This window comes from Tamandua tetradactyla, chromosome 23, assembly GCF_023851605.1.
Source record: "Tamandua tetradactyla isolate mTamTet1 chromosome 23, mTamTet1.pri, whole genome shotgun sequence".
Lineage (NCBI taxonomy): Eukaryota > Metazoa > Chordata > Mammalia > Pilosa > Myrmecophagidae > Tamandua > Tamandua tetradactyla.
This window is the reverse complement of record NC_135349.1, coordinates 41,956,935-41,967,621: the sequence shown is the minus strand read 5'-3', so window position 1 is coordinate 41,967,621 and position 10,687 is coordinate 41,956,935. Positions and strand designations below refer to the sequence as shown.

The following is a 10,687-nucleotide window of genomic DNA, read 5'->3' as shown; positions in this document are numbered from 1 at the left end:
CAGACTGTGCAACAGGACTAGATACAAAAACTCAAAAATGGACAGCACAATAATACCTAATTGTAATGTAATTATGTTTAAACACTGAATGAAGCTGCATCTGAGCTATAGTTTTTTTTTGTTTGTTTGTTTGTGTCTTTTGTTTTTTTCTTTTTCCTTTTCTTTTTTTATTATTATTATTTTTATTTTTTTCTCTATATTAACATTCTCTATCTTTTTCTGTTGTTTTGCTAGTTCTTTTCCTAAATCGATGCAAATGTACTAAGAAATGATGATCATGCATCTATGTGATGATGTTAAGAATTACTGATTGCATATGTAGAATGGAATGATTTCTAAATGTTGTTAATTTCTTTTTTTCTTTAATTAATAAAAAAAAAACTGTATTCCTGAAGATAATAATAAGGGTATCTATTTCCTTTAAGGAATAGGATACTGGCTTGAAGGGCTAAGTGTGTAAACCCTAAAAGGAGGATCATAATCATCTTCATTGTTAGCTGATATCTTAGTCCCATTTAACCAACAGCTGCTTTTGCCTGACCCTTTTGCCCACCAGAAACTTGTGCCTTGGGTTGAAGAAGTTTTGATGTTAAGAAAACCATAGGGTTCTTGCAGAAAAATGGTGTCTTTAAAGGGGATCTGGCTGCTACAGTCTCCTCCTGTCTCAAGAAAATAAAAGGAGTCTTGTGAAAAGAAACAACATTTACTGTGCCCTACAGGGAGGTCATTGATATCTCTCTAGCTTTTAGTAAAACAGCCCATCCTTTGGGTTAAAGAGGCTACATTGTAATCCCAGGCTTGGGGACTCCTAAAGTGTAGCCTAGAATCATTCCAAAAAGGAGATAGATCCAAATGGGTATGCTTGATGTCTCCTGGCAGGGCAAGGTCTACAAATGAAAGGGGAATAGCTATTAGAGGAATACATGTTTGGGGACTACTGGGGGATGGGCACAGACCCACCAGTTACTCTGGTTTCATTGTTATGTGATGTGCCAGAAGGACAGAGGTGTTGTGTTCAAGGTAGGATTAAGAATAAGGTAAAGGGCGGTGGGATGGTGGCTCAGTGGCAGTGTCCTTCCCTGCCATACCAGAGACCCAGGTTCAATTCCTGGTGCCTGCCCATGAGAAAAAATAAATAAATAAAAGAAAATCATGGTGAAGGTGGGGTACTATGGGAATGGAAAGTGGGCATCATAAAGGGCATAGGCTGAATAACTGAACATTTAGACAGATGGTTAAAAGGAAGAGACAGGGAATAAGATAAGGAAATACAGGCATCTTGATCCATGATCTTGGGCGTCATCTACTTGTTCTGATGTCTTGGCAGAAGCTGTCTACATTGGATGCCATCTGCTTCTGGAATCCTCATGCCCATTTTGGCTTGAGGTTTGAGATGGGAGTAACTTCCCAAGGGCTTAGAGGATGTTGCGGTTGTGACGCATGGACCCAGGGGTCAATTCATCGTAGCTTTATTGCCATAGTGGTGGTCGCTAAGACCTGATAAGGCCCTTTCCATCTAGGTCCTAAAGTAGTCATTTCTTGATGTCTCTTCCAGTATTCCAAGTCTCTGAGTTGAAGGTCAGTAGAGTCCATTGTAGAGGAATCTTGGGAGAGAGAGCCAGAATTTGTGGATGGTATAATTGAGTAGATGTGATTAATCCCTTAAAATAATTAGCAATTTCTAATTGTAGTATATTGGAGTCCGGTATAGTAGGAGATATAATGAATCTCATGTGTCTTTCCATTATGACTTCAAAGGGGTCATCTGGTATCCTCTCCAGAGTCAAGGTCTTATGGTCATCAAAGTTAAGAGAAGAACCTTAGGCCAAGGCAGAGATTCATATAACATAGCTAATTTAAGTTTTTAGATACCATTTGTTCTTTTTACCTATCCTGATGATTGAGAATGCTAAGGGACAGGGAAGCATTGGTTGATGGATGAGAGCTTGCAAAATTCCTTGATTATAGTTCCAGTAAAGTGGGTGCCTCTATGACCTGAGAGAATAGTAGGGATTCCCAGGGGGAAGACAAAATCTAATAGTATTTGTTGTAGCCACTGGGAGGGCAGTAGCCTTGTGACAAGGGAAAGCCTCTATCCCTCCAGAAAATAGATAATGATAACATGGCTATATTGTTATCCCATTGAAGGAGGTAGCTGTGTAAATTCCATTTGAAGATGTTCAAAAGGACCCTGTTGTTCAAGATATTTGGACTTGTCCTACCTTTACAGTTTTGCTAGGGTAATGTTAATTGACAGGTAGAATATGATTTATATCATTGTGTTGCTTCTCATTTAAAGTCCCTTTTTTTGCTGAAGTTGAAGCTCTGACCTGTAACTGATTGCAAGCACTTTCAGGGAAGCAGCAGAGTAAAACAATGCAACTGACAAGAAACTGTGGTTGTTTCTGTGGCATGTAACATTTGAAAAGAATAACTAAAATTCTAACCAACAACATTTTGCTGTTGCCTAATATCAGGCAGGTCAGTATCAGGACATGTTATAGACAGTGAGAATGTTGTCAAATCTCTAGGAATTCTATATAATTTCTGGGATATTTAAAGTAATAATTTTTTTCCCATACAAATTTAACCAACAAGTTAGAAAATCCCTTTTAATTTGACAAAACTTCCCATGCAACTCCTATCAAATAAACCTCACTATTTCTAGTATGTCTCTCTTTTTTTTTTTATTAAAAAAGGACTAAACTTTATTGACAAACTGCTGCAGACATTTTGACATAAGTTTAAGCTACCTATTTAGGCAGACTTACACATGTAGCATTTACATGTGTAATGGGAGGACGGTACAAATCCAATTAGGACTTTAACTTATGTACAAAGTGGATTTTGATTCCTTTTTCATTCAGCTGCAGTGTCCCTTTTTATATCATGCTAGTGTTGAGACATACTTGACTATCTTGGAACAGTTCAATATTGACAACCGTCAACTCACGAAAATCATCAGCTTTTGGCTCCAGTGTCCGAGTGAGTTTTTCATAGAGTGCAGAACCTCAGATGGACACAACACTTTGCTTTGTCTTTTTAAATACTGAAATTTTAGTTATTAGTGCTATGACTCAAAGACTGTTTTCTTGGCTAAAAAGCTCTGCATTAAATTCAATTCAGGTGGCCAATCCTGCTCTCCTAATCGACCTTTGAAAACCTATTCTCCCTCTTAAGTATCTCTTAACACTGTATGTCTGGGGCTAGATTTCAAAACCCACAAATGAAACGGTTAGTTTTACAACCCTAATTTTGTTTCTGTTGTTGCTTTTAAATCAATTAATGTTAAAAATTGCATCAACTATTTAATTCATGAGGATATTTCATATTAAAATTTAACCTTAAGATTCAACGGCCATGTGCTTTTTAAAGGAAACATTTTTTAGAGACGTCTGAGCTCACTTTTGCATGGTGGTGCCTACTGCCGTTTACATTTGTGATTTTAAATCTTAAACAGCCCTGAATTTTGAAATGTAGCCCAGTTTGGGATTCTGCAACTACAACTTTACGGGATGCCTCAAATCAAAACTAAGAGAAAGTTAACAAGCCTTAACTTCAGAACCTTTAAGCAAGCAATGTCACTTTTGAAACTAACAGGTTTGTGTGGTTTTTTTTTACTCAACTTCTTTTTTTTATTATAAAAGGTACACTTCTGTTTATATTTAAACAACAAAGAGAAAAGCATCTACACACTTTAAAAATTAATTCAATATTCCTAGATCTATTTTAACTCATTTAAAAATACTACATACAGAAGCCAGAATGCAGAGTAAGAATGGAATAAGGAGAGTAGAAGGGGACCACGAAGAAAAACATTTAAGATAATTACTTGTCTGTTGTGGGTAAAGCAACAGGAATCCTGGGAGATACAAGAAATCAGTAACAACTTTGCTCATAACTGATATTTTCCCCTCATGTTTTTAATAACGTCCATATGGGTGCTCTCTGTATGCTCCCTTCACTGGCCTAGCTGGAGGGGCCTTCAGTGATGGCCTGGCCCCATTCCAGTCGGCTTGGCCATAAGCTTCATAAGAATCTTGAACCTCCCCATGTCCATAGTCATAATATTCTGAGTCCCCTTGGCTCTGGCTGTAATACCCTCCATAGCCTTCATAACTCTGTTCTGCATATGTGTCATCATATCCATATTCTTCATATGTTTCTGGTGCAGGAGGTAGAGGCAGAGGTATTCTCTGGATGCCTGCTGCCCATGCTCTTGGTGCCGGAGCACCCCTCACAGTAGGTGGGGGTGGCACTCCTCGCATCACAGTGGTACCTCTGGTGATGGCTCCTCTCACTGGTGTACCACGCACCAAAGCCCCCCGAGGTGGTCCAACACCACGGCCTCTAGGAACAGGTGGAGGGGGAGGTGCAGTTCCTCGACCTCTCACTGGCACACCACGTCCGCGGGTCGGCTCAGGTACTCCATTCAAGTAGGATAGCTCTAGAAACTGTTCCTGGCAGATATCATCCATCATGTCTGGTACTAGAAACTTCTTGACCTCCTCCATGGCATGGGCCATAAGAGCATAAGCCTCCCATGGGGGTCCAAAGACTTCAATGAAAACATGCAGATCCATATTCAAGTGGGCGTATTTGGGGTCTCCACCTTTGCGTAGCTCTTCCTCCTTGGCTTTGTCTCTCATTGAGCCCTTTCCCAACACAGAGATCTTTGCACCAGTTTCTTCTTGCAGTCTTTTGATTGTATTCCCTTGTGGTCCAAGAATCTTCCCAACAAAATTAAACTTGGGATACTGCTTGACAGGTATCAGTACCCGCTCCTTCAGCTTCATGTTCTTATGAGAAAATAAATCCAAGTAATTCTCCTTATCATCCTTTTTTGAATCCCCTTTCTGAATCTTCTCGATCTCTGCCGTCAGCAACTGCATGGCATGAGTAAAGGAAGGATCGAGCGAGTCCTTCTCGCCCATGAGTTCAGGCAGGTGCTTGTTCTCCGGCTCCATCTTGACCGAGGCAGTAGCTGAAGGGGGCAGCAGAGGGGTCGGCGCTGGACCGCCCACTGTTGCGTCGGGACCCGTGGCCGACGGCGGCAGCAACGGTGGCGGCTGCGTGGCGGGCGGGGCCCGGGCGGCTCCCCGGGATCCTCCTCCGCCTCCCCGGGACGGGTGAGAGAGCGGAGGCTGCCGAGACGGCGCCTGACGCACCGAGGAGTGGGCTCCTGAGGGGTCCATGGAGCCACTGCGGCCCGAGGACCGGATCACGCGCGCGGCGGGGTCGTCCCGGCGCTGCAGCTGGGAGGCTGTGTAGTCGAAGGATCGAGGAAGCGACGCGGCAACCGCAGAGGCCCTAGCGGCGGTTGGCAGAGGTGGGAGAGCGGGAGCGACGGCGACCGAAGCCAACCCGAGCGACCCAGCGAAAAACAGCATGTCTCTTTTTATAAGATGAAAGAACAGACGCTGTCGTGATTTTCCAGGGGGCCTCCAGAAAATCACAAAGGCAATGTTCTAGTTTGTTAAAGCTGATGACGTGCAGTATGCCAGCAATGGGTTGGCTTTTACAATGGAGATTTATTAATTTATGAGTTTACAGTTCTGAGACTGTGAAAATGTCCACGTCAAGGCATCAGCAGAAGACACCGTCTTCCTGAGAACAGGCTCCTGGCAATCCGGACTCCTCTGTCTCAGGAGTAGGCACATGGCGTCCCCTGCTGGTCCTTCTCTCCTCTTTTGCTGCTTTCAGCTTCTGGCTGCTCCATCGCTCAGCCCCTCTAACTTTTCTTTATGAGCTTCTCTGGGGCTTTTTTCTGTGTCTTCTCTCTGTCTGTTATCCTCTTATAAAAGATTTCAGTAAGAGGATTAATAACCACCCTGAAGGAGATGGGCCACATCTCAACTTAAGGCCCTACTTACCCAAAGATCCACACTCAGGATAGGTTTGCACCCACAAGAACGGATTAGCTTCTCTTTTCTAAACCTGATCTTTTCTAGGGTATATACAGCTTCGAACCATCACAGGCAGATTGAAATTTTAAAAATAGCATTTGGGGTTTGAGTTTGAGAAGGCAAAATGTCAAAAGTTGTCAGGAGCTTTGCACATTTGGTTAAATTGGATCATAGGTCACTGATAAACAATAGGTGGCTACCTGTTTAACCAAAGTGACAATAAAATATTTAAAAGTAAATATAGGAGGTAACAGGAATGTCAACAAAAACAAAACATTAATTCTTTTAAAAGTGAGAAGAATTCTCTTAATAAGTTAACATGAAGCACAGGAACTTTGTCTTCTGGATAGATTACTCAGATGGTTTAGAAAAGAATGTTTATAGTCTCCTACTAAGAGCAGACCGATAATCCAAGAAAATTTCATCATTTTGAAAGAGAAAAAAAACAATTCTAGTTTTGCACAAATATACTGTTTGCTACAAAGGATCCTAAAAGCTCTTATAAATAAACCTATCAAATCTTAGCCAGTGTTGACTATGACAAATAAATATGACATTTCTACAAGCCTTCTACAACTTTCTATCTTGCCGTAGTCTTTTCTGTTTTTCATTCTGCAACAACTGGCCAACTTACTTTAGAACTAAACTACTCTCTTTTTCCTTAATAAAAGCACATCCCATGTGCCTTACGTGTTTCAGGTCCCAAAACGGTCTTGGCAAACATCTTCAGGCTGAGACCCTAAAAAGTGCCATAACTTTTGAGATAAAGGTTATCGGAATAATGACTCAATTTGGTGGGTGCTGGGGCTGCCTGGGTATCCTGTGAGCCTGGGAGTGTGTGTGTGTGTGTGTCACCCTGAGTGTCTGAATCTGTGTGTGTCTGTATTTCCCTGGGCACGTCTGTGTGTGTTTCAGTTGTATAATCCATGTATATATCTCTGTGTTATGTCTTGGAGTGTGTGAGGTTCTGTGTCCATGAGGGTATCAATTGTGTGTGTGAGTTTCTCTTTGTAGTTGTGTTTGGGTGTCTCTGTGTGCATTTGTGTGTCTGTATTGTGTCAATGAAGGAGTTTGTCACTTGTGTAAATCTGTGTATGTACCTGTGTGTTTCTGCTGGAGTGTCTGGGTTTTGTATCATTGCATCAGTTGTGGGTGTTCCTGAGTGTGCATCTCTGTGTCTGTGTGTTCCTCACGGTGTCTGCACACGCGTGCCTATGTTCCAGTTTGTGTGTCTACATGTGTGCATTTCTCTCTGTGTGTATGCGTGTGTGTATTATGTGTCCACTGTATGTCTGCCCCATGGTCCTATCTTGGGAACCCTAAGTGTGTGTGTGTGTGTGTGTGAGCGCACCTCTCCGGCGTCTCTGCCCGTGTGTGCAGTGTGGGTCTAGTGTGAGGGTGTCTGAAGCCCCCACACCTGTGTGCCCAGGGGTGCCTCTGTGCCTGCCGTCTGGTGCGCTGTCTGTTACTTCCCTGTGAGTGCGGTGTCTGTGCACCCTAGAATTGGGCAGCTGCACAAGGCACCTCTCCAAAGGCCACTCTGGGGTGGGTGAGAAGGTGACCATATGTCCTTCCCGCCCCCCAATGGAGCTGGGCCTCTTCTTCCTCCACTGCTCTCAGCGGCTGCTGTCCACCTCGGGCTGGGTGGCTGGGCAGAGCTCTGGGTGGCTGGAGAGGGTTAAAGTGGGTGGGAGGGGGTTTCTGGGGAGGGCTCTGTCTCTGGGAAGGGCTGGACACATCCCGAGTCTCCTGGAAAGAATAACTGGGTGGGGGGTGGCATCCCTAGGCAAGCCCTGCGAGTTCAGGATGAGTGGGTGGGCACCCTTGGGCAGGGCTGGGGGCTCCTGTGGGATTCCTGGGTTCCTAGAGGGCCTGTGCTGGTCTCACTCTTCTGCAGGACACAGGCAGAGTGGAGCAGGGCCTGGGCCTTGGCTGTGTGGAGGGTCCCTACCGGGTCTCAGTGTACCTGGCCATCAAATGGGCATGCAGGGCTGCCACGTGGGGAGAATCTGGCCCTGGATTTATCTCAGACCAAGGATTGAGGAGAACGATGGAGGCAATTCTGGAAAGTGCTTAGCACAGATTGAGACACGAAGGGCAGTCACAACGCAGGGACAACAGATACTCACCACGCAGGGACAACAGATGCTCGAATTTTACTACACCCAAACCCAAGCTCAGGGCTCCCCTGGGTAATCCAAAGTGGGCAGAGGACTCAGGGGACAGGCAGTGACTGCAGTTAGCTTTGAAGACCAAACAGAAAAGGTGGAACCTGGGTGCTCCTGATTCCTTCCTGAATCAACTGTACCAATATTCTCACACCGTCACCATCGTGGGGATACCAAAACAGCCAGGGCTTTGTGCAAGAACGCTTGGGGTCTGAGTTTATCGGTCTTCATGCTGGTTACTTCTGAACAAACTCCTTTCTCCGAAGCTCGTTCCGTTTAATCTTGCCGGTGATGGTCTTGGGCAGCTCTGGGACAAACTCCACCTGGTTGAAGAAAGCAGAGCGACCCTGGCTCAGCCTGGCCTTTATGCCCGGACAACTCCCTGCTCCCCTCCATCACCCTGCACAGACCCCCTGCCACGCTGACACCATGTCTTAATGGGGCCCACAAGTATCCAGGTTCTCCTCCTGAGTCTCTGATGGTAGATGTAGACATGGGAGTAACTTCGGCCAACGAGATGTCACCTCTAGGCAGAAGCATTCAGAACCACTGAGAGGGCCATCCCCTCTCTCCACCTGCCAAAATACCCAACAGCTATCTATATGGTGGCTGCTCCTTTATCCTGGTCCCATGATGAGGGGATGAGGAGAAGAGATCCAGGAGAGCTATGCAGGGTATGTAGCATGAGCAAGAAACATGCCTTCATTGTTATATATTGTTAAGCCTTTGGGGATGTTTGTTACCTACCATATAACCAATCCCATCCTAACTGCTACACATTGCCCAGTCTTACTCTCTAGGAGGCAGCATAGCCTAGCGTTAAAAGCATGAACTTTGCTGTCAGACACACCTGGCTCTGGGTTCCAGCTCTGCCTTTTACAATCTGTAATCTCAGCCCATTTGAGCATCTAGGCCTCAGTCTCTTGTCTGTAAAGTAGGATAGTTATATCCTCTCAAGTTGTGGCAAGGACTACAAAAAATGCCAGTGCCTTAGAGTATTGAGCACAGGGTTTGGCACATGTGGTAAGTGTCCATAATTGTTGACCATATAGCTATATAATAGAGGTTACTTAACCCCTTTAAATGACTGCTTCCTCGCTGATAAAAAGGATGTGATAAGAGACCTTAGCTCACTGGGCTGTTGTGAGGGTTAAATGCATTGGTGCATATAAGCACTCAATATCTGTGAGGTTTATGGCTGTGTAATATGTATTTAGACTACACAGCAAAGAAGGAAATGCTACTTTTTGGCCTACATATCCTTTCAAACTTTCTTTTTAAACAAATAGGAGTATACTATGTATAATAGTTCATATCCTGCTCTTTGTTCTCAATAATATACTGTAGAAGTTTGTTATTATGTCAAAAATTAAGATCTCCCTCACTATTTTTAATGGTAAGATTAAAATTTTGTGAAAATCTTAATCACAGTTTTGTGAAAGATGTAAATCAATACTCTATTGGTAGACATTTAGATCAGTGATTTTCAGTAGGTTGTGAGCTTAACTTTGTAGATTGCAGCCAGCATTAAAAAAGTAGAGGGCACAGTGGCTCAGCAGGCAGAGTTTTCCTGCCATGCTGGAGACCCAGGTTTGATTCCCAGTGCCTGCCCATGCAAAAAAAAAAAAAAAGTAATATAGGGTGGGCTACCGTGGTTCGATGGCAGAGTTCCCACCTGCCATGCCGGAGACCCGGGTTCGATTCCCAGTGTCTGCCCATGTAAAAAATAAATAAATAAAAAATAAAGTAGAATAAAACTACCAGGGTGTACAGCACATTGTAAGGCCACGATTTTGTTAACTTAATTGCTTGTTTATGTATGTACATGGATGTTTTCTTACACATGTATGCGTGCTGTATGTATACATATAGGGATTGCCTTTCTTATTACTAATCATGTTTTTAAAAGCTTGGAAGCTTCTGATTGGATTTCTTTTTCAAATTTTGCAAGATTATAAATAACTTTCATGGATGCATAAATTCAGGTGCTTGTCTGAGTTTTCCTTAGGTGAACTTGCCAGCAGCGAATTCCTTTTCCATGTCTCACGCAGGCTAGAGGTTTCCATCTGATTAAGTCTGCGCCACTCCGCCCCTAAGTTGAATGACTTCTTCTGCCACGGAAAAGGCTAATGCTCTTGGTTCCCTAGGCTTCTGCTCAGCCACCCTTGGGGACTTGTGGCAGCCCAGCCTGGGCCAGACCCCATCCACTGTCCCCCCACTCACCTTCCTGGGGTACTTGTAGGGAGCCGTTACTGACTTCACGTGCTGCTGCAGCTCCGCGGCGAGCTGGTCCCGGTCATGGGACAGGAATGGCGGGGTCAGGACAATAAATGCCTTCACCACCTGCAGAACAGGAGCAGAGATTCGGGGTGAGGGTCAGCAAATTATATAGTTAAGAAAAACGAAATGTTATTGAATGAATGGAACAGCAAGTTGATGCTTGTGATATATAGTGGTTAAGGTCATGGTGGCTATGGAATAGGACATATTCAAATCCAGTTTCTGCTCTATGCCTTGGAAAGTTATTTGACCCCTTTTAACTGCAGTTTCCTTCTCTGTGAAATGGGGACAGTAAAAGGTCTTTCCTCGTAGGGTTTCTGTAAAGACTCCAGG

The 10,687-nt window shown here is 44.0% G+C and overlaps 1 protein-coding gene and 1 pseudogene across 4 annotated transcripts in view; both read right to left on the bottom strand.

The window, feature by feature from the left end:
* Positions 1-1,444: 1,444 nt before the first annotated feature.
* LOC143667470 (KH domain-containing, RNA-binding, signal transduction-associated protein 1 pseudogene) lies at positions 1,445-5,405 on the bottom strand (annotated as a pseudogene). The gene is made up of 2 exons (XR_013168051.1): positions 3,833-5,405; positions 1,445-1,604 (listed from the first exon to the last, which is right to left on the bottom strand). The product of XR_013168051.1 is annotated as a KH domain-containing, RNA-binding, signal transduction-associated protein 1 pseudogene (transcript).
* Positions 5,406-8,047: 2,642 nt separating this feature from the next.
* Positions 8,048-10,687, bottom strand: part of ACSM1 (acyl-CoA synthetase medium chain family member 1) — a 40,715-nt gene continuing 38,075 nt past the window's right edge. For all 3 annotated transcript variants that reach the window (XM_077141729.1, XM_077141731.1, XM_077141730.1), the window contains 2 exons: positions 10,298-10,417; positions 8,048-8,397 (listed from right to left, as the gene is read on the bottom strand). In XM_077141729.1, coding sequence (XP_076997844.1) covers positions 8,311-8,397; positions 10,298-10,417 — 207 coding nt within the window. In that variant the 3' untranslated portion in view covers positions 8,048-8,310. The remainder of the gene's footprint in view (positions 8,398-10,297; positions 10,418-10,687) is intronic.